The sequence below is a fragment of the Chenopodium album genome, chromosome 19 (assembly GCF_948465745.1).
Source record: "Chenopodium album chromosome 19, dcCheAlbu1.1, whole genome shotgun sequence".
Lineage (NCBI taxonomy): Eukaryota > Viridiplantae > Streptophyta > Magnoliopsida > Caryophyllales > Amaranthaceae > Chenopodium > Chenopodium album.
The window spans coordinates 43,433,534-43,460,282 of record NC_137852.1 but is presented as its reverse complement, the minus strand read 5'-3'; the positions used below and the strand labels follow the sequence as shown (position 1 = coordinate 43,460,282).

General features: G+C 36.9%; 1 protein-coding gene across 1 annotated transcript; it reads left to right on the top strand.

Moving 5' to 3' along the window:
* The first annotated feature begins 904 nt into the window (after positions 1-904).
* LOC145595795 (uncharacterized) lies at positions 905-26,157 on the top strand. The gene is made up of 14 exons (XM_081652221.1): positions 905-1,167; positions 1,681-1,795; positions 2,198-2,444; positions 3,475-3,516; positions 6,408-6,479; positions 6,567-6,702; positions 6,862-7,019; positions 10,788-10,872; positions 14,792-14,997; positions 16,884-17,045; positions 18,529-18,678; positions 22,395-22,655; positions 24,269-24,541; positions 25,651-26,157. The coding sequence occupies exons 1-14, from the start codon at positions 1,110-1,112 to the stop codon at positions 25,897-25,899; spliced, it is 2,214 nt and encodes a 737-aa protein (XP_081508347.1). The 5' UTR covers positions 905-1,109; the 3' UTR covers positions 25,900-26,157.
* Positions 26,158-26,749: the final 592 nt, after the last annotated feature.

The window sequence follows — 26,749 nt, the reverse complement described above, 5'->3', positions numbered from 1 at the left end:
CTAAAAACCGCCCAAAATATTCGCCTAACCCTGCAATGCCACCGAGAAACTGCCGGACTTAGCTTACTAGAGCGAGGAAACCCACCGGAAAATTGACTTACCTACACCGACGTAAACCCTTACCCTGATCGCCCATAATCGTCTGTTTAGAGAGAATTTTGAAATTTTAGAATTATTTTTATTATTATTATCATCATCATCATCGTTGTTGTATATATGCTAAAAAGTATGAAATTTAGCTTTAATTATTATTAGCAATATTATTAGTTATAAAGACAAACTGAACTGAACTTATTAGAGTTGAACTGAACTGAACTGTACTTATTAGAATTGAAATGAACTTAAATTTAAGAGAACAACCCTAATTCAGTACTAACTCATAAGTTCATAAGTGTATACTATTTCCATTTGATAGTTTGTAAAAAAATAAAAAAACAAAAAAAAACAAAAAAAAACAAAAAAACAAAAAAGACTACGGAGTACTCCCTCCGTTTTTAAATGTTTTTTACGTTTCCATTTAGGGTGTTCCTTTTTATTCTTTACATTTAGTATCTTTCCTATTTTGGTCATAAATTTTGGACTATATTACCCTTGTTTTACAATTTTTTTTACTCAAAAGTCCTTACTTTTCCATGTGCTATTGTATTTTTTATACTATTTTATTAGTTTTTCAACACTTATTATTACTTTCTCTCTCCTCTCTCCTCTAATTTTTCCACCCCACATGCTCAACATTGTATTTTTCCAATAAATTTGTACTTTCAATCATTGAAATATTCCAATATACCTCAACTTTACAAAATTTCTTAATTACCGCGCATAATTCCAAACGTAAAAAAACATTAGGAAACGGAGGGAGTAGTATTTAGATAGATCTCGTGCCCCTGCGCCCTTGGGACTTGGGTTGTGGTGAAACGTGTCTGTCTACGAACAATGCAACGTCTGTGATTCATCGTTCTAACCGCTGTGACTCAGGCTTCCGTTATACGAACTACTTCTCTTCCTCCTAACTCTTCTCTCTTGCGCATTTCGTCGAACATCTTGTGGGCTCATCTCCGAAATCCTTAATTCATCATCCGTTTGATGCTTCCGAATTTCAGGAATAATCAATGAGGCATGCCGCCGCCATTCTCCGTTACCATCGACATGCACCGTTCCGTTCTAGAGGTACTGCCATTGTTTCTTGTTTGATCAACCTTTTTCTAGTCATTCAATTTGGTTATTTGATTCAATTGTTTTGGATTTTCAATATTTGGGTTCTTTAAAGTAGACAGTTTTTGCAACTGGGTTTAATTTTTTTTTGGCTAATATGATTACTTATTGTAATGTTGCCAATATGCATGAATTGTAATTGCTCGCAGTTTCTGTGTAGTGTTTAGCATTTTGGCTTAACAATGTGTTGCTAGAGAATATAAACTCTTAATGATCACTGTTATGTTGCTGAGTTAACTCATTTATGTAAGATGTGTTGGGGTTTGATTATTGCCTTGCATTGGATTTGGATATGTGAAAGGCGGTTTATAACCAAGCTTAATTTTCGCCTTGTCTCGTTTGTAAAAATACATTAGATCCCCAATCTCCAATTTCTTTTTTGCATTGCAGTATCACTTCTTAGTTCTTACCTTGAGCTGTTTTGTCTGTTAATTCTGTTTTTCTTATTTTGGTTTCTGGTTACTTTAGTTGTTCCATTTGTAGCATGGAGGAGGACATGGCAGTGTTTATCATTGAGAGAATGGAACGGTCCTAGAGTGAATGAAGACATTTGGTTCCCTTCCATTATACTGCAAAAATGTTGGTGAGTGACTTGTTTATAAACTGTTTTACCACAAGCTTCACTATCCTAGTATCGTATTGATTATGGAAGTATATTATGGTTCAATTTCTGGTTTCATTATTTTGCTCTCCGTCCACTGTGATTCTCTGTATCTGATTTCAGTCAGAAGTCAAAACATAAGCTACACAAGTACATCTGCTGAAAAAAAAGTACATCTGCTGAAAAATGTTAGTAGTGATATAATTCAGGGCCATTAAAGTAATCCTACTAGAGAAATGTGTCATGAGATAGGGGACTTAGAAGCAGTAAACTCATCTGAGGTTGAAGCAGTAGACATAAAGGCACTATGCACTCAGTCAGCATATGCATGTACCTTCTCATACCATACATTGTTTATTATCTTAGAGTGGGTACTTGATGCAGCTTTTCAACTAGTTTTAATAGCGTGCACGGTGAGAGGCCATCTGCTGAGTATGCAAGGCAGAGGAAGCAATCATTAGAGGAAGAATTTGGACACGTATTGGGGTCACACAGCTCCAAAAGTGTATCCGTAGTATATCGATTTGGACCATTCCTGGCATTATTCAGAGCAGCAGTTATCTCATATCATGTGTTAAAGTTGTCTGCATGGCAACTTTTTGTTCATGATATTCACAAACGTGCTACTAAGGTGAATTATGCTATCTCTGTTCTACCTATTTTGAACTTGTATTATTACCACAAGATTGCTGTAGATCATAGGAGACATGCCATTAATCCTTGCATATTGTAGCTGCTAAATCTTCTGTAAATATATGTATACTAAAATAAATCAGGATAGAGTAAAGACATGATGCTTGAAAGCTAATATATACTCCGTATAATTTTATACACAATCTAAGAGAGAATAATGCCAATTATGCTTTTGCAGTTTGCTCCAAACTGACAAAAGTCTCAGTTTAAAGAATTTAAATGTTTGGTGGAATTAATTTTAACTTATTTTTAGCAAAGATTAGTGCCAAAAGACAGAGAGCCAAAGGCATACGTTTATTTGTTTTTGGAAAATTTGCCATTTACAACCGCTAAAAGTATCCATTTAGCGGGTTACAACCATCAAAGTTTATTTTTGCAAATTACAACCAAAGAAGTCACCAAACAAAACTACAACCAAAATTCGATTTTCGGCCATTTTCAACGGAATATGACGTCACTACTCACTACATCAATAAATTATTCCAAACTAGTATTGGCCGGGCCGCCGGGGTTAATTTTTATACCTAATATTGCGGAAAAAGGGGCCAAAAATTGGATTTTGCTTGTAGTTTAAAACGCTTGGTGACTTTTTTGGTTGTAATTTGCAATGATAAACCTTGATGGTTGTAACTCGCAAAATGAGTACTTTTAGAGGTTGTAAATGACAAATTTTTTTTTTCCTTTTTTTTTTAAACATCAGGCAAACAATAAGCCAAATGAATTTCCTTATAGTTTGTTCTGAGTTCTAGCCTGTTTTTTTCTGTAATGGTTGATGTTTTTGATAACTCCTTTTGGAGACTAAAGAGTTTTATGCAGTTTTATACTATCTGAGGTCCAACCTTATAATGTTTGTTACAAATAATGTCTTATTTAATTATTTCATCTATGTTATATTTTTTCGAAGTATCTTTGGGACAATGCACATTTGCACTAGTGACTGACATTGATAACACTGCAATTTTATGCAGTTTTGCGAAACTCTAATCCAACTGGGGCCATTTTATATCAAGGCAAGTATTATTTACCCTGCTGCATGCTCTGTTCTTTCGTATTTGCCTACATGCCATCTCTTTAGCATAGGATGTTCATACTTGCCTTTCTTCTTTTTTCTTTTTAATGAGAAAAATGGATCATATCAAAATTATTACGCAAACTTTTTTATGCAGTCATTATAATTGTGAGTTTGCAGTGTAATCATTTTCATGCTTATTATCTCCATAACTTATTGTTTCTTATGCTTTCTCTTTGAATTCTAAATTTCCCAAAGAAGAAAGAGATAGCCTTTATCAGCTGTTGCGATACCATCATCTTCTTCTATATCAGAAAATATTCTGATGTTCTGGATTTCCAAGGCAGAATAATTGGCTTTTGTTGACAGACAACTTGTTGAATGCAAGATAGATGTAAAAGAGGAGATTCTAAAAGTTTTGCTTTTGTCCTTGGCATTATATGGATGACCGACATTACACATGCAGTTACTTTTTCTTTCATTTAATTGTCAGAATAGCTATATATTGTACATAGTTTGAGGCTACACTTAAAAATGTGTAAATATCAAATGGAATTCTAAACTTCACGTCCAAAGCATGCAGAGGATAAAGAGGGGAGGATAGATATGGAGTTCATGTGTTTCAAAAGAACACATGGAGCTTAATATTGGTAAAGCGCTTGAGTTGACTAGGAAAATAGCTAATACACAAACTATAGATATTGAGTAACAATTACTTACTCCACCATGGTGGATTGGTGGGATACTTTTTAGGTTTTGATGAGTTTTGATGGTTACCATGTTGGGATTGACTTTATTTGCACTGCAGAGTTTATTCTTGATGCTGCTATTGTACTTTGCACTCATTGTTAAGCAATTTGAGGCTTTGGGGAAAAGGCATGTGCATCTAAGACTTTTGCCTTCCTCTACTTCTTGAATACGATACGCTTTATTTAATTGTGGCTTCAATTGCAGTGACAACAATATATAAAATTAAATAACAATCATCGATACCGTACATTGTTCTTGTTTCAGAGGGAAATTTTTCTAGAACTACTTCCACCGGTGTTTGTGTGAGTGTTTAGGTAGGATTCATAATAATATAATTTTTTCTAAACAAAGACTAGGTTTGGCTATCTTGTCTGATCTCCGTATGCTTGGTGATTGCTGCTCATGTGATTTTTTTCACTGTCACATGACAAACACATGACAAACTTTGTTTGGGGAGGTTGTTTTCTAGGCATAGTTGTAAAATTTCCCTTTTTTCTGTTTTGGATTTCTTGCCTAAACTATATGTGAGGTTTTTAGTGGACAAGGGGAAGAAGATGTTGTGATGCAATGCCTTTGTGGGAATCTTGTGATGTGTGTGCGGTTAGAATAAATTTGTGGTTCTACGAGAGTCAACCTATTAAGTGTGTCTATATGGAATATGTTGTAATCAACCGTCCTTGTGGGCTTAAAAAACTGGGGCTTGCAAGGTCTATTCAATTGAGAAGATTCAAACTCAAAAGAAATGAAATCATTGTATTAGCCTCTTGTTTGTGTTAGAGGGACAACTATTTCTTGTATTTCGTTACACTCACACACACACACATTTAATGATTAAAATTTGCTAAGAATAATTGTTCAAAAGAAATAGAAAGATAAGTAATACTGGCAACTTCTTGAACGCCTTAATCCCATAAGTGGGGTCGGCTACATGAATCAACATGAGGACTTCGAGGTCACCCATTTTAGTACTACTCTCAATCGCGTGGCTCGTGTCAAGTGATGTGACAAAATTTTACACTGACAAAATTTTACACTGGCTGTCACTTGCCTACCGTAACCCACCGTAACCCACCTCCAGGGGCAACTGCTTTTAAAACGGAGGAATGTGTGATGAATTATTGCGTGTTTTGAAATTTGAAGTAGCAATTGGGGTAGTAATTTCACTGCAAGCTGTTGCTAATTATGTTTTGGACGTTTTTGTAAATTCTTTTTTCTTTATTGCTGTTATAGCACATGCTAGTTGCTTTTGTCATCAGAAATTTGTGAAGAATACTCTATTCATGTTATTTTGCTGTTCATTTGTGCAACCCTTGCTGGGATTAGAACATTAGAATGAAGAAAGGATTTGACTGTACTTTTGAAATAAGATCTTTGACAATGCTGCAGAAGTTTTGAGAGTTGAAATGCCCAAAAATTTCGGGATTTGTTGAGTCGTTTTGCTGGAAGTTAGTTAAATTTTTTTTGATGATTTAAAAGTACAGTATAATACTTCGCATAGTTTTCCTAGGCCAATTATTTCATACGATACCACGGTTGCATATGTTTGGAGCTCTTCAATTAGGGTACGCACTAGATCATTTTGATGTTGTACTTATAGTGTTGCATTGGTGGCACCCGGGCACCCTCAAATTGTTGAGAACTTACACTTCATAAGATCTAGCGGACTAGGTTGGAGCTAAATGCCTCCGGGGGGGGGGGGTTAAAAGTAGTTGTAAAAATGGTACTGTTTTTTTTTCTTCAACATTTAGCCATGTGTAAGTTCGGTTTACAAACCAATCCAAAGAAGCAAATGCATTGTCTCTCATGGATTTCTTATCTAATGCAGGCCATGAGAGGCTGGAGTAATGTTACTTTATTCATTGGCATAAAGAGATTAATTGATGTTGGACCATGCACTAAATATTTGTTGACCAACAAACCATTTAATTGTGAATGACTGGTTGCAGATATTCAAATGAGGTTTTTTGTTTATTTAATGTAATTTAAGGATAAATAATTATTACACTCTTCGCTCTTAATAGTTATGCCATAGAATTTGCCTCTAAATTTAGACAAAGCTAGGGATGAAGATGTGTGTTATGTTAGCTTGTTATCGCCTTTGTTTTAATACTCTACTGCTATCTAATTTCTTTGTATCAACAGCTTGGGCAGGCATTGAGCACTAGACCTGATATTTTACCGACCATATACTGCCAAGAGCTTTCAAAACTCCAGGTTTAGGCTCTCTTCTGCTCTGAGAACCTCTTATGTATTGATATTACCTTAGATATAATTATCTAAATAATTATTATTTTGCTCCAGGATCAAATACCTCCTTTTCCAACTTCTGTTGCTATGAGATCCATTGAAACCCAGTTGGGTGCTCCTGTGTCAGAAATCTTTGCTGACATCAGCCCAGAGCCTATCGCTTCTGCTTCTCTGGGGCAGGTTTATAAAGGTGAGAAATTTCTGCTAGTGATGAGATTGATTGTCAATGTTATTTTAGCAAATATGTTTTCTTTTCATATCTTTAATGAGTATGCTGTTACTAGAGAAAGTCTTTATATTATGCATGATTTTAATCCCAATATCTTTGTCAATGATTCAAGTGATGCAGCTCATTTGCATTCCGGAGAGCTGGTAGCTGTCAAGGTGCAGAGGCCTGGTATGTCATTGTCATTGACTCTTGACGCATTATTGTTTCACATGATAGGCGGGCAATTAAAACGTTTTGCCAAGGCTCGCAAGGATTTGTTAGTTGCAGTGAACGAGATGGTGAGAGAATAATTTATTAGGTTAATATTGTATTTGTTTTTTTGGTTTTTTGTTTGTGCAAGTCTGTGATTTGGGGCTGTAACAAGTCATATGGTATGTGGATTATTTCTTTAACAAACTAAAATCTTGAATTATAACTTCTGGCCTATTCTTTTCCGCTACGTGTTTGGTCTTGGAGAAACTCTAGAATGTATACAGGTTTCTGGGCTAAAGTTTCTATCACCTTATTCTGCTTGCCCAGTTTTTGATATGTTATTGGTCTTGGGGAACTCTGGATTTTGTCAGGATTCTTTGTGTATCTATTAGCACCTAACTTTTTTTTTTTGTCCATTTTTTGGTAAATGGTTGGTCTTGGAGAAAGTCTAGAATCTGTTCAGGTTTTTGGCAGGATTTATTTTGGCATATAATGTTTGAAACCTGTATGTACCTTAGACTGGAGTTTTCAGTCACTTGGTATACAATGGTAGTGGAATAGATGGTATTGACCTTTTGATTTTAATAAAGGAAAATAACCATTATTAGAGTGGAATATGGGATTATTGAAAGGTATGATGTACTCAAAATGAAAAACCAGAAATACCAATAACATAAAGGAAAATTTGAATTTTGGTACCTCGAAAATGGGGGTAATTGAATTTTAGTACCCATCTAAAATTTTATTTTAAATTAGTACCTCCAAAATGACAAAACTATAGGTTTCAGTACCTCCGTTAGCATTCTGTCAACTTTGCCGTTAGTGGGTCCCATTATCTAATTATTTAATAATTTAATTTATTAAATAAAAGAAAAAACATTTATAAAAAAAAAAAAACTTAAAAAATAATTTTTAAAAAAAATCAGAAAAAACCCCCTAATCCACCACCACCCAACACCAACACCAACGAACGGAGCCCAGCACCACAAGCCCCCACCTTCCCTGCGTCGACGCCCCCCCCCCCACCAGCCCTGCCTCCCCGCGACGACGCCACCCTTAATTGGCAACCACCACCACCACCATTACTACCCACTTGTCGTCGCCGCCTTTTTCTCTCTCTTCCTTTCCTTTGCAGCATGCTTCTTGGTGGGTGGATGGTGATAGGTGGTGGTGCTGGTTGGTGGTTTGTGAATTTCGGGGTTGTGGGCGGTAGATCTAAGTTCGTGGGTTGTGCGTTTCGGGGTTGTGGGTGGTGGGTTTCGTGGTTGTGGGTCTGGGTTCGTGGGAATTGGGTTTCGAGGTGGGTGGTGGTGGGTTGTAGTGGGTTCGACGGTTGTGGGTCTGGGTTCGTGGTGGCGGGTTTTGGGTTGTTGGCTGGTTCTTAGGTTATGGGTTTTGGGGTGGGTGGTGGTGGGTTGTAGTGGGTCTGACGTTCGTGGGTTGTGGGTTTCGGGGTGGAGGTTGGTGGGTTGTGGGTTTGGGTTTTTGGTGGTGGGTTTAGGGGTGGGTGGTGGTACGTGGGTTTCGGGGTTGTGGGTCTGGGTTCGCAGGTGGTAGTGGTGCTGGGCTCGTTGGTGGTGCGCTGGGCGGTGGTGTGTTGGTGGTGCTGGGCTTCGTTCTTTGGTGGTGCGCTGGGTGGTGGTGTGTTGGGTGGTGGTGCGCTGGGTGGTGGTGTATTAGGGGGTTTTTTCTGATTTTTTTTTTAAATTATTTTTTAAGTTTTTTTTTTTTATTAATTGTTTTTTCTTTTTTTTTTTAATAAATTAAATTATTAAATAATTAAAAATGGGCCCCACTAACGGAAAACTTAACGGAACTGGACGGAGGTACTGAAACCTATAATTTTGTCATTTTGGAGGTACTAATTTAAAATAAAATTTTAGATAGGTACTAAAATTCAATTACCCCCATTTTCGAGGTACCAAAATCCAAATTTTCCTAACATAAATAAATCAAAATTTACAGAGAAGTCTAAGGGAAGTATGTTCATTTTCCTTTTTTTTTTTTTTTGGAGAATCTTCCTTTTGTGTAGCCTACTAGCCTCAATCAGAAATTCTGAACTGGGATAAAAAAAGTGCCTCTTGCGCCCTCACCTTGCTCCTTGGTGTCTTCAAAGTGCATGCAAATCTCTTTATTTTTGCTCTCATCTATGTTGTTTCAGACTCTTAGAACAGCTGAGTGCTTTGTAATCATTGAGAAGAATTTCAGTGTGTGATCCCAGTATGCCTGCTTTCTAGTGTCCACATATATAGTGATCTTGGCTTCGTCAAGACTTTAACTAACTAATCCTTCTGGCTTAAAAGAACTAGTTTCGTCTCAGTGCTACTGTCGTCAGAAAGTCTTTTCTTTTATTATTAGAGATAGCTTTATGAAACTTGTCACATTGATGCAACGAAAGAGACTTTGTTGGCGTGGTGAGACGTATCATAAGCGTTCTGCTAATCTGTGTCTTCATTATCCCTTGAACCTGATTATTTTTCTGTTGGATGTAACCATGGAGTTCAGGATTTATGTTTGTCACAGTGAAATCCCTACATGTGGCAGCATACAATTGTGCTTGCTTGATGCACTTCATGTCTGGTAGATTGATGTGTATCCAGGAACTTGATGGATATTAGGCATTTACATGCCTAGTGCATCATGTAGCACATGTCCTGATGCTGCCTCTTCCATAGATAAACCTGCCTGTTGCTTGATCCTATCCCTAGAATTGTCTTCCACTTACCACCTTGTATATTTGACTTTACCCTGGCTTTACTATCCAATTTTTTATTAGATAGTTTTATAAATTATAACTGTTAGCCTAGTGGTGAGATTTTCTGTATCTTATCATTTTTCATGCCTGGTTGTCACCCGTACAATACCTCCCTGAAGACAGGTCTCCATGTGTAGGACCAAAGGCTGGTACTGCCACTGATCCTTCGTTTTTTTAAACCCCCCCCCCCCCCCCCCCCCCCCCCCCCCCCCCCGGTGTAGAGAGAGCCGCAAGGGCAAATGGTTTAGATGGGATTTGATCCTAGGTCTTGAGTACCACCCCTCAAGACTTTAATCAATTGCCACTGATCTATAGAAGTAATTCCATTGGGAAATCTTAATCATAAGTGATCTCAACTTAGTTATGAGTTATGATCTCTGCTCATTTTAGAGCCATTTAAAAACCCTACTCATATATCTGTGGATATGGCTGTGCGAATGTGGAATTTAGGTTGTTGCTCACTTCAGCATGTCATATTCACTAGTATAGCTAATAGTTGACATTTTGACAATTCCTGCTTTGATGCTGACAGAACTTTTATCCAATTATTTTCCATAAAGTTTAGATTTGAAGTTTTACCATGAAACTGAGTGTTCACGGATTAAAGAGGAGGATATTGGAGATGTAGAAGGTGGAGACAAAATGTGTATGGTAAATTGTTTGAATATCATGTTAGGTAAGGATTAATTGTTACAACATCTTACAGCAAGTTTTATTGTTACTTTCATTAAGTCCTGGAATTAATATGAGAAAAGTATACTGCTTCCTCTATACCCTTACGTCCATCAACCAATAATTCAGGCATAATGAGCATTATGTTAGTCTTTTTTTAATCCTATTTCATGTAGAACAGACCTAATGTTTAATGTAATTTATGTCAAGTCTGATGCTTGCTGTGACAATTGCCTCTGGTACTAGTCCATTATATAGAAGGTCTTTTCCTTCTTTTGATTTTTTTGGGCCTAGTTGAGTCTATATATTTGCTATTATTAGATTATTCATTTTTAGGTATCTTCCAAATGTTTCACAGCCGTAGATGCCTTGGTTGAGGATTCTATGTGCGAGGTCCTAATAATTGTGTCTTTTCATGGTCGGATAGGTCAGGCACATGTTTGAAGAGATAGATTACATCTTAGAAGGAGAAAATGCAGAGCGGTTTGCTTCTTTGTACGCTTCCCATCCTGGTAATTCAACTTTTGGTTTTTTAAAATTTGTTCTGTTTTGTTTAAAAAGTTAACATGTGTGCACAATCGTATAGACTCTTGTGACTAGTAATATAGTTAAATGTGATAGAATTTGGGCTTCATGTATAGTGCCAAAACTCATGAAGGATTTTCATTCTTGTGATAATCTGGAAGAGTGGAAGGTGGCCAGATTGTTGTTTGTTCGTTCGTTGTGGGTATGGTCTTTTTTGTCTTTTGGACAATGATCCTGGTAAAGTGCTGATTATATACTTCATGTTACAATTGCTTGGTGTGCCTTTTTATTTACCTGCTTAATAATATTTGGATTTCTATTTGTCTGTTTCTGGGATTGTACTTGCGTTTTCTTCAGAGTTGTCAAAAGGATACCTATCCACTATAATTTGAAACACATTGTTTAGAGGATTTTGGTACCTTCATGTTGGGAATAAAAGGAAGAGGAAACTGAAAGTTGATATGCACCAGCTAGCTCAACATTTTGTTTATATTTAGTGAAGTGGCAACAGTATATAGAGTTTTTTGTGGCAGCATCAATGTTCTTAATTCAAATAGTCTCATGGTCTGTATGGTACCTTCTAAGACCCATGACTTGGTAGGAGATCTTGCAAGTGTTGCAATTATCATTATGTTGCTTGGATTAATTCATAATGTATTTTAAGTAAAGAAATTTTGCAAAGGGTTTACTAGTTGTCTTATTTTGTAGGTTAAGTAGCTCAGAATACAGATTGTGCCTTCTAGTTTGAGGATCAAAAACTGTCACCCATATTCTTACTTTGGAAATATTAACACTATATATCCCGTGTTTGTGATGTCTTCCCACATCAATCCCAAGTAAAATTTATTTACTAATAATCTCAAATTCGGAGGTAGTCTTCTCATGATGGTTCAGCTGACTTGTTACCTTTTAGTAGGATTAAATATACTAATGTGGCTCACTATATTTCTCTATCTACATTTTTTTTCTTTCTTCAAGTCCTTAGTTCACTTCTTGTCAGTCTCCTCATCCCAACTTTACTGCCATCACCACCACATGACACCTTAACTGCACTGTCATATGTACCAACAAACAGCATTTATCAGGCCCACCTGTCAAGTACCGCCACCTCCAAGTGTCCTTGCCATATTCACCATCACCTCCGAGCTCTGCCCATGCATAGCCACATCGCTCCCTCAGTCCCTCTTCTCATCAATCTGCTGAAGCTCAGCCCCTTTCCCTTCTATTTCTGCAAAGCCCAGCTCCCTCACTGCCCCTTTTCAACCTTTGCTTGTCCCTGGCCTGCCCCCCCCCCTCTCCACCAATATTGTTATCTCCAAAAGCTCATCATGTCCTCCTCCCACCCCCACCCCCCCCCCCCCCCCCCCCACACACACACACACACAAAAAAAAAAACAAAAAAAAAAACAAAACCGGAAAAGAAAACAAAAGGATTCCACCATCATGACAGTCTCACTATCTTTTATCACTGAATATACCCCACACGACTGTAGTCACTTCACTTCACCTCAATAGCTGCACCTCATTGCTTCCCACAAATTAAACTAAGACCACCTTAACCAATTGAGATTTAGAGGATTTGAGAAAGAGAAAGAGACGAAGAGAGTAAGTTAGATATACTTGTCTCATTAGTATATAACTTTCAATGGCTGAGTTTGACCATGAAAGTATGCATAATGTGTTGTCGAGGTGGCTAGGATGGCGGAGTCATTGCAGCTATTAGATATAAATTTTTCCAGCAGTTTGACAGTGGTGCTTAGGAGATGGAAGTGAGAGAAGGGAGGCATGGTTGTAAGGCATCACTGTAACTCTATAAGTATCAATAGGAAGGGAACATACAGGGTATATCTCAGGACTAGGAAGGGGCGGAATGCTAACGTGAAGATTGAATGAGGGAAGAAGAAAATAAATTGAAAAGCCTTTTGCCCTTGGAGGCAGCTTTTCCTAGATTCTTCCAAATGTCATCCACATCATTGGAAAACTCTCAAGGTATGTAGACAAACCCAAGTACTTACATGCAAGAATGTAGTGAGACTTGATACTGAAGAAAGATATGTGAGCAATATTTAACATTCACTTGGCAAAGCACTCTGTAAATCATTTTATCTGGTGAAATATTCAACCATGATTCTTATTGATAGAGTGTATTGTTATTTAATTGAATTAATCTTCCAGATAGTGTACACAAAGATTCTTTAGTTACTTTAGCTTTTTTAATGAAATGATTAAAGGAAAAGGGGGCTGATCTTGTGGCAAGGTTATATGACTCAGAATAGATTCGTATGAAAAGTATCACGAACCCACATCCTAAAAATTTCAATTTAGACAACTGGAATTCCCAGAACTTCAATTATAAAAGTACGCATCTCCATTTTATTATGGCAAGTGGCCTTCATTACTTTAGCCAGAGGAGAATTGAGAATTTTCAGCTGCAGGGTCAGCGCTCGTCACTTTATGTGACTTTTACACTTGTGTAACGTGACATGCTTTCTTTGGATCCCTATACTATGCTATTGATATAAGAATCCTGCTCAGATGTATAATGAATGACTATTTTGTTCAGGAAAAATTGACATTTGCTACCGGCGAAAGTATCGTGTGTTACATTTGCTACCCGTTTAATATTTTTTTTTATTTTGCTACCACCCAAAACTCTAAAATATTTATTTCACTACCATCTACTTACACCGTTACTATTTCCGTTAGTTGGGTTTTAGCCACTGTTTCAACCACCTTAAAGCCACCCCTCCACCTCACTGTCACCCCTCACTGCCACCCCCCTCCCCTACCCCTCCCGTCCTGCCGACGCCGGCACGAACCCACCCCTCCTCCCTTTCCACCCTACGCAGCCCCCACCCCTACGCAGAGCCCTGATCCCCGCCCCGAACCAAAACCACCCCTCCCCCACCAGAATCCGCTCCCCAGCCCGTTCCCCCACTGAAATCGACCCCCCTCCCCTTCCCCCTACCCTTTTCGGCCTTCCTTAACCCTAAACCACCACCCCAAAACCACCATAATCGAAAGTTCGAAACCCTAAATTCGTAGGGTGGTGGTTTAGTGTTGGAGAAGTCTGACAAGGGTAGGGGGAAGGGGAGGGGGGTCGATTTCGGTGGGGGAATCGGGGCTGGGAGGCGGATTCCGGTGGGGGGGATGGGGAAAGAGGGGGTGTTTTTGGGTTCGGGGTGGGGGTTAGGGCTGCGTAGGGTGGGGGAAAGGGAAAGGGGGGCTGCGTAGGGTGGGGGAAAGGGCATGGGGTGGATTCGCGCCGGCGCCGGCCGAAGATCCGGTCGCCGGCAGGGGGGAGGGGGAAGGGGTGGGAGCTGAGGGGAGGGGGTGGCTGGGCTAATTTTCTAATTTTTTTTTTTTTTTTTTTTTTTTGGAATAAACTTAACGGATTCTTAACAGATTCCGTTAAGTGGTAGTGAAATTTTAACTATTTGATTTTGGGTGGTAGCAAAATAAAAAAAAAAAATAAATAAATAAACAGGTAGCAAATGTAACACACGATACTTTCGCCGGTAGCAAATGTCAATTTTTCCATATTTTTATCATTTTATTTCTCTGTTTCTCTGAAGTGGTCTGTATATGTAGTTGGATTTTACCAATCTATTCTTAAAAGTCAATTTCCATTGGCCTGCTGTTCATCGTCCTCGTTTAAAACCTGACAAGTCTGTGCTGTATTAATCTTGCGCAAGAGTGATTTACTACTATTTGATTGGCCATAGTCTTTGTAGTTTTTCATGCACACTCTGAATCCTGTGTCCAATCTATGAGTGTTTGCATGTCCAATAAAATCACCTTTATAAGAAGTGATAATATTTTCATCTCTCCTATACACTCTTTGTGGCTCTCTAAATCAGTCTCTTTACCACTTATTTCTGAGTAAAGTTATGATTTGATTGAAAGGTGATGATAGTCTTGGAAAGAAGTTTGATGCTACAACCGGAAATTCTCAAACAAATAGAGGTCAAGGCCTTATAAGAGTTCCTAAAATTTATTGGAAGTACACTCGTAAAGCTGTGCTGACATTGGAATGGATAAATGGAATCAAGCTTACAAATGAGGAAGCATTAGCAAAGCTCCAGTTACCTCGCAAGGAGCTTGTTGATCAGGTATAGGCCAAATTTGAAGCTTGAAGCATTTTCAACTACATTTTCCATAGTTTTCCTATTTGGAGTTGGCAACCCATTACTATTTTTTTTTTAAAAAAATAAAAAAAATTCTTTTGGGCTTTTAATCACTCATTTTAGTGTTTGTAAAATCAAGTGTTCAGATGCCTTCAGATGCGCAAACATTAAGAACAGGGGTGGTTGTAAGAAAAAGGGGGTAAAAGTAAGAGTGTGGAAAGGTGGTTGAGTGTAAGATAAAGGTGGAAATATTATGAAGTAAGTGGTTCAATGTACTTCCTCTGTTAAATTTTGATTGCAACAAAGGGGGTGTCCGCGGAACCCAAGGTGAAATTTCTTAAGCATGATTATTGAAAAGTAAGGGCAAGTACCTAAGAATTAATCCAACAAAAAAAAACTACCACAATTAAAATGAACCACCCAGCCAGCACCGCCTATAACCACCCAACCTTCAAACCCAGAACCAGCCCCACAAACCCACAACCGAGAACCCACGATCCACCTAACCCATGAAACCATCTACGAATCCAGAATCCACGAACCACCCACCAAATCCACAATACACCACCACCAAACCCACACAACCCACAAATCACCATCACCCACGAACAACCACCACCAAACCCACAAAACCAAACACACAAACCTCCACCACCAAACCCACACAAACCACAAACCACCACCACCCACAAACCACCACCACCAACATCGAACCCACAAAACAGAACCACCCATGAATCACCCACGCGACCCCAAAAACCAGATATGAAATAGAAAAACAAGAAGATGGTCTTCTTCAATTCATGAGAATGGGTCGAAGGTGGAGAGAAAAATACAATTGGGGAAATGAAAGATGGAGAGAGAAAGATAATGGGGAGATGAATCTGATTTTTGGTGGATAGAGATAATTAAGTTAGATTAGGGTTATAATGATTTGTGATTGTTTGTAGTATTATGTGTTAATAATTTTTAACACCCGGTATTTTGGTCGTTTTGATATAAAAAACTTACTTAATAAGGATTTTATTTTCCTGTTTCAATTAATATTTAACGAAAGAAGTATTAAAATGAGTTTGTAAAAAATAGAATAAAGTGAAAGTATTATGAGCATTTAAAGACAAGACTAAAATGGAAAGTGCTATGATTATAAAAAACAGAGGTAACATTAATTATTTAAAAGAGTGTTTGGATAATAAGAATGAATTTATAATAGAATTGTGTAGTCCTATATGCAGTGATGCCTTAACAAATTAAGGATCCTGACAACAAAAATGCAACCAGGATCATGTCTTAGGGGCCAGTTTTGTTTTTCTTTGATTGATAAATTGTGCTTGGCATGCTCTCTTACCACTATTCTCTGCTGGGTAACTGATGGTTTGCTGATAGCTTCTGTTTTTTTAATTCCTACTTAGTACATTATTAGAAGTTTCTTTTATCAATGAAAAAGAATGAGATGGTTGATACTTAGAAATTCTCTTACTATTGCAACATTCGGGTTTATACTCTAACCACGCAATACTTATTTACGTAAGGAAAAATATAGTCATATTAGTTCTTGCTAGATTCGTCCTTATTTATTCTTTCAAATCAATCAATCAATCAAAGCCTTAATCCCAAAAGTGGGGGCGGCTACATCATAATTAATAATATTGATGTGAAATTTGTGCTTTGCCAAGCGTGAATTTTCATTTGTTGCAATAGATACAGAACAGAGGAACTGATAAACTGACATTATTTAATTAGAAAAGGATTGATATTTGCATAACATTGGGCTTTTCACAGGGTGTTTATTTGTCCCTCTAAAAAAACCCCTCTTAGTCATTGTTGCCTTACATTCATTGCAATTTCCAATTATTTTTGCTTCTTTGCAGGGACTGTACTGCTCTTTGAGACAACTGCTTGAGGTGGGGTTTTTCCATGCTGATCCTCATCCTGGAAATCTGGTTGCTACGGATGATGGATCTCTAGCCTATTTTGACTTTGGGATGATGGGAAACATTCCACGTCATTATCGTGTTGGCCTCATTCAAGTGGTATGAATTATATGTTCTTCCTTAAGTAGCTATATAACCTCAAAGATACAAAACCATTGTACAGATTTTGATTTGAATTGCTGGAATTTGATGTTGGTGATAACAAATTTTTTGATGGAATTATGTGTGGCATACACGAAATAGAGCTGATTGGCTGTGTTGGTGATAGTGGTGGTCTGCGAATTGGATGTGACATAGCAAAAAAACTTAAATATCAATGAAATGTAATCTGTGTTGTTAGGAGATCCAGCGACCAGCATCAGTTTGCCTGTCAAATCTCTTGTGAAGTGGTTCTTTCTAAAAGACTATATGATGACATTTTCACATAATCATGAAGTTGTGAAGAAAAGATATTTATAGCTAGAATGGAAAGAAAGGCTGCTGAGATCAGTTGGACCCTGGTGTAGCACGCATTTTGGTATTTGACACTTTTGACAGTTTGCACCCTGTTGATTTTATTGGTTTTTTTGTGTGTGTGTGTGTGTGTGTGTGTGCGTGCGTGCGCGCACTTGTGTACCGGGGGGGGGGGGGAGGGGTGGAGAATTGTGGAAGGGGAGTGCTGGGAGTCAATTGAGGGACGTAGGACTTGAATTTGTGATCTTAGCCATTGCGGATTTATCTTTACAATGTTGTTTTCTCATGGTAAAATTTTCTTCACTCCTTGTTAGGTCTACACCTTATGTTGCTTAGAGCATAGATCTTCTTAAGTTTTGTCTAATCTCACTTGAACATTATCTGTTAGCCTTGTTGTAGATATTAACTTTGATTTAGAAGTGCTTTTGCACTTGTGGTATAGCAAGTGGTATATCTGCCTAGGCTGATCCGATTCTCTTCAATTGTACACTTTTTGCTGCTTTATCATTGCAGAATCTCTTTAATCAAATTCAACCCCTATGGGTTAACACCCTACCATTAACACAAACACTTATCTTTATCTTTCCCCTTGTTTCTATGAGGGAAGGGGATTGGTTTTTTTTTTTTTTTTTTTTTTTTTTTTTTTTTTTTTTGTGTTTGGGGGGGGGGGGGGGGGGGGATTTGGATGTTCTATTTGTCTGTATCATGGTGGAAGATATTGTGGCCTAAAGACAAAAGCTCAAATTTTTACATGTGGGATCACATATTCCTGTGTTGCAAACTCTGTAACAAAGGCATCACCTTTGACGATTTCTGATCCTAATAGACATTGATGGCCATGTTGTATAGCTGCTGGCATAAAGTTACACATCTTAATTGAGGTAGAGCCTAGAGCCAATAGAGGTAACGCTGCATGTGACTTTGCCTGACCCTGTTGTTAGCTAGACGAGATCCGTACTGGAAATAGTTTCTGGCTATTGCTGCTGTTTGTTTCTGTCCTGTGCGAAATACTTAATTGGCTTACATATCTTGTGCCCTTTTCTCTTTCTTTCTGCTTCTATTATTTTGGGATTATGGAGGGTATAGTATGATTTTGTTTTCCCTGACTGAACGTGTTTATTTTTTTCAGCTTGTGCACTTTGTTAATCGTGACTCACTGGGTTTAGCAAATGACTTTCTATCCCTTGGGTTTCTTCCTGAAGGTGTTGATATTCTGTTAGTTTCTAATGCCTTACAAACATCCTTTGGCGATGGGACCAGGCAATCTCGAGATTTTCAGGTCAGTTGTGATAATCACATTTTTAGGTGGTTAATAGATATTATGGAAATAGATGTTGTGAGAGTTTATGTTGTAATGTTGCTGTCATTGTGAAAGTGCTGCATGTTATGTGCTCTTGTCTGTCTCATACATAAAATGTAAGATGTCCCACAATTATTTCATATTTATTGTATAAGAGCAAGTTTAGACTTGGGGTGACATCATCACCTTGAGTCTTAAGACTTATGCTTAAGACTTTTCCCATTTTTCTTCTAAAATCTCAAGCAAGTCTCAAGTTGAGTCTTGAAATTTCAAGACTCAGCTTAAGACTTGAGATTGGGACTCACCTTGCTTTTATTTTATTATCCTTTTTTTTTTTGAACACTTTTCTACATATAATATGTCATATATTTGAGTCTTAGAGCTAAAGTGATAAATTTGTGCAAGTCTTAATGAGTCTTAATAAGAATTTGATGACATCATTTCCGATGGGGACCACCAAAAATGATGTCATATCCAAGTATTAAGACTTGGGGCTAAACTTGCTCTAAGCTTTATCGAATGTGGCTTCAACAAACAAAAGAGGTATTTTTTATTTTTTTTTTCTTTGAAGATTTTCATTTTTCAACTGGGGCATCATATTTCTAAGTGCTTGCTGTGAAGTTGGGGTTTGAGTTTCATTTGAATGATTAAAGAATTTTGTTTCTTGTAATTTTACATATTAAAGAACTCTTGAGGTAGACAGGCTTATTTTTGAGGAAAAATTGAAACTAATAATCCCATATTTAGCTCATATTCTCAAAAAAATCCCACCTTTGCGTATTCCGGACATTGGCGGACCTAGGAAGTAACAAGGGGTAGCACGTGCTACCCCTGGAAAAGAGAAAAAAATATATAGTGTTGAACAAAGAGACCTGTGTATAGGTTATCTGTTTGATTAGCGAATAGGCCCACAGCATACTACTGTACTCCGTAGGGCCCATACAACCAATTTCCTTTGCTTTTAGTTTTATAGTAAAAGAGACCAGTTGTGTCTAAGAACCGGTCTCTTAGGTCGCCTTGTTTTTTTTTCCTTTCTTCCAAACTTTTGCTTATGAACTTCTACTTCTACTTTACGTGAGCTGCATTCATCCTTTTATTGAAATCTTTCATTTATTTTATGATTTTAAAATTATAAATAAATATACTCATGCTTTAATTATTTTTTAATCACCATACGTATGTAGGTGATACCAATCATACAAATTTTTTTTTGAGTTCATTTGATGAAATTCTTCCCGTTTTGTTGCTCTTTTATTTCAATGCACATACTTGGTAATTAAGTAATTTATATATAATTTAGTTTTAATTGAGTAAAGCAATTTAGAAAAGTTATTGTAAATACTAGTATTAATTACCATACATAATGTAGCTTTTGAACTTGTGAGTGATGGATACGAAATACATAGAAAGGTTAGTTATTGCAAATATAGAATACTTTTAATTTGATCATTGTATTATATTGATAACTAAACTATTAATTATTCCATATTTACGAAATGAAAATTTAACAACCAAAATAAATGTTTAAAATTTAAAGGCTAATTAACGATAATACACCGTACGTGTTTTTCTCTCTTATTATTCAATGGCTCAATGCTACCCCTAGTTAATAATCCTGAATCCGCCACTAATTTCGGAAATTACCCAACTTTATACCCCATATTCTCAAAATGAGCCTTTTTACTTATAACCGGTTTAACAAGTTTTATTTTTTTTTTTAAGCTTTTAATCTCTTTCCTCCTTCCTCACCACTCTCCACCTAGCAATGACCTCCATAACCACCACCCCCACTAAATAACCAAACTTACTCCACCCCCACTAAACTCTCACGCTCACCCCCATCATCAACTCAATCGATTTCCTCGATCGTATAATTACTAGGACGCTCGAACCGCATCTCGTGTTGGTGAAAAATTAAGGTTTCGATTGAAGGAAATTGGGGCTTCTTTTTTTGAAATTGATATCCATGAAGAGCTTTCTTCTCCTCATCATCAATGCAAGCTTGTTGGAAGGAGATTTGTATTTCTCGAGAATTTCTTGTTAATTTAGCAACAATTTTGAACATGTTTATATATAAATTGATATATGGTTTATGTAATGCCTTGATGGAGTTTTTTTTTGTTGTCCTCATTTTGATTGGTTTCTTTGGTGTATTGGTTGTTAGATTGTGATAATGGTGCGCATCGTGTTCTAAAGTTTGATAATAACTGTAATATGAACAGCACCTGGTTTTAATGGGATTATTAAATTAGGGAAGGGGCGGGGTTTTCTGTTCGGAAAGGAAGGGTGTGGGGGTTGCTGTTTAGTAGGGAAGGGGAAAGGCGAGTAGGAAGAGGGAAGGGGAAAAGAGAAGGAATTGGGGAAGAGGGAAGGAGGGAGGTGGCTGCCATGTCCAGCAAGGGAATCGGGGAAGAGGTGGGCCTGGCAGGGGAGGGCGGCTGATTCCGGCATGCAGCTAGTCCGGCAGGGGGAGGGGAGCTTTGGCAGGCGGCAGGGGAAGGAAGGGGAAATGTTTTTTTTTTCTTTGTTTTTGTTTTTCAGTTGCTATTTTTAAAAAAACAATTAGATGGTTACACGTGGCAATCGCCTTCTAAAACCGGTTGCTAATTCCTCAAACCGGTAAAAGGCTCATTTTGAGAATATAGGGTATCAAGGTGGTATTATTTCTTTATTTCTAGAATACGCAAAGGTGAGATTGTTTTGAGAATATGAGCTAAAGGTGGGATTATTAATTTCAAATTTTCCTATTTTTTAAGCAAATGAAACTTTGGAAGTACTCCTAAATGTTTTTTGTGGTTTAACTTTTTTTCTCTCAAAAAAATTCCAACTAGAAAGAACAATTTGGAGCAGAGAGTACTAAAGATCATTTCGATATTAGTACTACACTACTACAGTAATACTACACAGCAAATGGACCCTGGCAGTGAATGAGAAATATGACAATTTTTCTCAGGTTTAGCGTATAAGCCATCTCCATATTCTAGTGCTAAACAATGGACGGAGAATTTTATATACTGATGATTCCTTCAGACTTGTTTCTGTGTTAGTAGGTTTTTCATGGCTTCTTTTGTGTTGGGAACCTCACACTTTGGTAGAATTTATGTCATTTGGTGTGAATGTTTCCCTTATGAGTAGAAAGTATTAGTGGTCTGAGGAGCCTGATGCGTCTCTTTCTGTTACATTACAATGTGGAAATTGATGTATATGTAAAAACAATCCTCTTTTTCTTGTTTCCTAGGTCTAAGTTCAAATTCATATTCGCAGATAGAAGTAGTATTTTGCCCCACACTTTAGCAGAAATGCTTCAATAGTAGCCATTGCATCCAGTTTTTAAATGCTACTCTCTCTTTAGTCTTTACTCTTCTCTGTAGGTTCAATTTTAACATATCTATAATCTTCATCCAGTTTACCTTTAGTCTTTTCTGTAGGTTGTATATAACATAATACAATCAAATTTAGACTAAAAATGTTACTACCTTGTTTAGTAGTTTGGTATCATTGTTTAAATTTTTTTGGACATTTAACTTTGCCTTTTCTATTTAAATATTTGAGGAATATTTCTAAAAGAACATATCCTTACAAGGTTGAACCTTAGGACCTGACTGGCTTAGGTCTTTCCTTTCAAATCTAATGTTTCTTAGTCTATAGATGACATATATGTCCCTTCGCGAATTGACCTTTACTTTTTATTTCAGAGCATAATGAACCAGCTATATGATGTGATGTATGAGTTCAACTTCTCTCTCCCTCCTGATTATGCTTTAGTGATAAGAGCACTGGGATCCCTGGAGGGGACAGCTAAAGCTTTGGACCCGGATTTCAAAGTAGTTGAAAGTGCATACCCATATGTTATTGGGAGGCTTTTGGCAGATCCAAGTCGTGATATGAGGAAAATTCTGAGGGAACTGGTTATTCGTAATGATGGGTCAATAAGGTGGAATCGTCTTGAACGTCTGGTATGGTATCTAATTATAACATTGCAATTGATTAATTATGAATGATTTTAGTGTCTTATGGGGTCTTCTTTAGCTAGCGTTTTTGTTGGGTTTTTTTTTATTATTATTATTTTTTTTATGTATTATCTCAATTCTGTCATATATCTCATTTTGTAGCATTAAATCTCAGGGTAGTATATGTCCGCGGTCTGCCTTTTGTAATTTATTGCTATTAAGTGCCTTGTGGTTTATGCTTGATATTAGATTGGGACGGATTTAAACAATTTCAAATTCATACCACCTTTTGGTTGAAAATTCAGGTTAAAATGATACTGGCAGAGCCATGTCAAGTAAGTCTAAGGCATAATTATTTCATACCAGTGAGTCTAGTGGAATTTCCCTAACCCACACCCTTGAAATGATGAAGTAAAGATGGGGTTTCTCTCGCCAACATCCCCATCTCCTTCATCAACACCCACCATCTCCATCTTTATCACTGTCACTACCTCGCAGCAATCAGTCACCCAAAAATAAGTACACTAATACCTGAACTGTCACTCTGTCAGCATCTTTGTGCTTGCTTGTTTCTATTTAGGTCATGGCCTCATGAGCTTGAGTTTAGTATATGCAATGCTTGCAATATGTAAGTGCTTACAGTTAGATGCTGCTGTCTACATTTAGAACAAATGTTGTTATTGATAAAGCTATCAGATATTACAAAATAATGCAGTCTTATTATAACTACTGAATTTACTATTTATGTCAATACATTGAGAAACCTATCATTATTATGCAGGTCATTTGCAGAGAGCTGACTCAGTAGTTCAAGTTCTTGTGCATTTTTATTATTTTTAACTACAAAGTTTATAACACAATCTGATGATTTATTTGCACAAGATGTTTGGACCAAACTAAGACGTCTTAGTAGTGACATCAACAAGGGATCTATTCTCCTCAGCTTATATTTGCTGAAAAACTTTAATTACTGGAAAAAGAGTAATGATTGTGATTATGGCAGCACTCAAGTATTGTGGAAGCATTCTGTATTGGGGTGTTGCCGAAAGAGTTACGGTTGACGTCCTTGATGTGGCATGATTTCACTTTGGTCATGTCAGTTTATTATTGCCTCTTATCGCCTTTGGGATGTATCGACCAATATGTAAAAGTTCTTTATAGTTTACACTGTAAATGCTGTTTTGGCAAGTTGGAAAACATTTTGAAGTACATATTAGCTGATACATCACATATCAGATGGATTTTAAACCAAATTATAATCTCCAAAGCATAAGTTGGAATATGGTTGTTGTGCTACATTCATGCACTATCATACACAGGGTTGATGCTAGCCTCTTCATGTTTTCCTTACAGATACTGGCTTTTGCTTTTGAGCAGTCCTTTAGCTATGTGCACTTGCTTTTATGCTTTATGCATGTGAGGAGTCATTTTGCTTTGTGCATGTGCACTTGAAAGAACATATGCTTGCAATATTTACTGGCTTGTGGTTTGATAATAATGTGGTTTCCTAGTATTCCGTATCTAATTTCTTAACTTTTCTTTAGATTATTAATATTTGCAATTTCTTTGAATGGCTGTTAGATATAATGCTGTCAAATCCTGAATGTTTGTTCTTCTAGATAGTAGCAATATCAGAAGCAGCGTTTGACTCTGCTGAGCAGCATCACACCTCTGAACAAGATTCTTCAAATCCTTTGAGATGGAAATCTTTCAACATGCGATCTGTTGTTGGTGCTACAGAAGATCTTCTCTTATTTATACTATCTGAAAATGGTTTGAGGATACGTATGCATCTCACGAGGGATATACTTCAAGCAGTGGATGCATTCTTGCAGGATGCAGTGGCTGATCAGAACTCTTATGGAGACTTCATTGAGAGGAAAACATCTGAGGTAACTGTTGATTCTAAATCTCCCTTCACTTGATTGTTTTATGAATTAGGATGTCACAGAAAGTCAGAACGTGTTGGTGGTGTTATACCTTCCTGTTACTAGTTACAATTTGTACTCTTATCATATGAAAGGCCTAATTTTCTGGTAATTGATCAGTTTGGAGAATGATTGTCACTTGTTACTTTTGATGAAAGTTGATGATGCTTATTTTTGCAATGGATTGATAAAAATTGACTTAGTTTTTTGTTATCAGTTGACAATATAATCTCTCTTGGTCACATATTTTTGTTTCTAGTTCATGTATTCTTTGGATATATGGTTCAGGTTTCAGTCTTTTGAATTTTTTCCTTTTTTTGACGTCATTTTAACCTCTGTTGAACTTGATCCATTTGATGATGTAGAGAACTAGCATTAAAAGAGGGGAGAGATTGGTAGGGAGGAGAAGATAGTAAAAGGGGTGTGAGCATGTACAAACTTTTCTCACTTTTAGTGATGTGAATTGCATTATTAGCTTTTGTAATAAGCAGAGTAATGGGATTATGTGACAGTACAAGGTAACTAATGTTGTTAGGACATGAATTACCTTAAATGGGTATACGTCGAAGAAAATATCACAATTTGTACCCGAATTTATTAGTTTTATTAGCTTTTGTAATAAGCAGAGTAATGGAATTTTCATATCTTGGATCATGTAACCAATCCCAGCTTTAAGATTAGGGTTTTGATTGTTGTTATAGAAGTGAAAAGTGCAAGAAGATTTGGGGGGAGAGCCAATGGCTTCCCCTTGTTTCTGCCACACACACACCCCCCCTCTCCAAAAAAAAAAAAAATTCTCTCTTTTTAAAGGATTTGGTTAAGGAGAAAATTGGGTTTAAGTCAATCTTTGCATTGGTTTTTTTTTTTTTGGTGTAATTTTTTTGCTATCTTATTTGGGATTTAATGAGATAGAAAATGATTTTTCAAGTAGTTTTATGTCCTTGAAGTGTAGTAGCAATTGTACAAGGAATTATATGGTTCATGTTGGAGAAGGAACATAATGTTTCTGTTAAACTTGCCTTTTTCTTCTACCTTATTTTGTTTATGGTTTGCCTGCTTTTATGTTATATTAGGAACACTCAAGAAGTAGAAGGGTGGCGAACGGCTTTCACTATTTTTGGCAGGCGGTGAAGAAGTCCCCAGAAGCATGGATTTCAATGCTAGCTCGCATGTCAATAAAACCAGAGTTCCACAACTTCATTTTAGACATTGCTTCGGTCTTGATGCAGCATTCTAGCCGTAAAGTTCCTGAGACAACCTGGATACATTTGTCTAAATCACTTCACAATTTTGTAGATAGCTCAAAGTCTAACAATCTATGAGATGGCAAGTTATTAGATAGCTAGAGGGCCTTGGTTCTAACATGTAAGGGCCTTGGTAAAACAAGGGTATAATGTATATAACACTGGCAAAATATTCTTGCATTTTGAGTCAAAATGTAATAAATTCTTTTTTTTTTCTTTTTTTTTTTTTTATAAATTTAATTTTTTTTTTTTTTTTAAAAAAATAATTTTTTTTAAAAAAACCTTGTATAACTATAGTTCAATTTTCATTGTATTTGATGTGTTGGTATAGTTCTAATTTTTTTAAGATTATTTATTGATAGGCTTTCTTTAAAAAATATATACATAATAAATAGGTAGGAAATTTGTTTAAATGAGTCATGAGATTTGATCCCGTAAAATGTTTGTTATCTATAACATACTACTAAAAGCAAATGTAAAGGGAATACAAAAAACCTTATAATGGAAATCGCCAAATTGGGCACATTATTAACATATTTTCATTTGGGTTATTAACATATCATTGATCTACAGTTTTTTTCATGCAGTGCATTTAGGTATGGCAACGGACTGGACTCGGAGCGGATTATGCTAAATCCGACTCCGACCCGACAGGATGTCGGAGGTTAAACTCGACTCTGACTTCAATATCCGACTCCGATCCGACCCGACTCCGAGTTTTTTTTTTTCATTATTTAATATACTTTGAGATGTTGGGCTATTTGGGCCTTTACAACCTACACCCAATGCCACCATGACCCACACAAAAATCCACTATCGATTGGAGTCGGAGTCGGATAATCCGTCAAAGTCGAACATTTGTCGGAGTCGGCTTTCTCGGATTTTTTGTAGGATCCAACTCCGACCCTCCTTCGACTCCGAGTCGAAT

Coding starts and splice junctions, on each gene's coding strand:
- LOC145595795 (XM_081652221.1), top strand. CDS start 1,110: ATGAGGCATGCCGCCGCCATTCTCCGTTACCATCGACATGCACCGTTC. Junction 1,796..2,197: donor ATTATACTGCAAAAATGTTG/GTGAGTGACTTG, acceptor TACTTGATGCAG/CTTTTCAACTAGTTTTAATA. Junction 6,703..6,861: donor TCTGGGGCAGGTTTATAAAG/GTGAGAAATTTC, acceptor CAAGTGATGCAG/CTCATTTGCATTCCGGAGAG.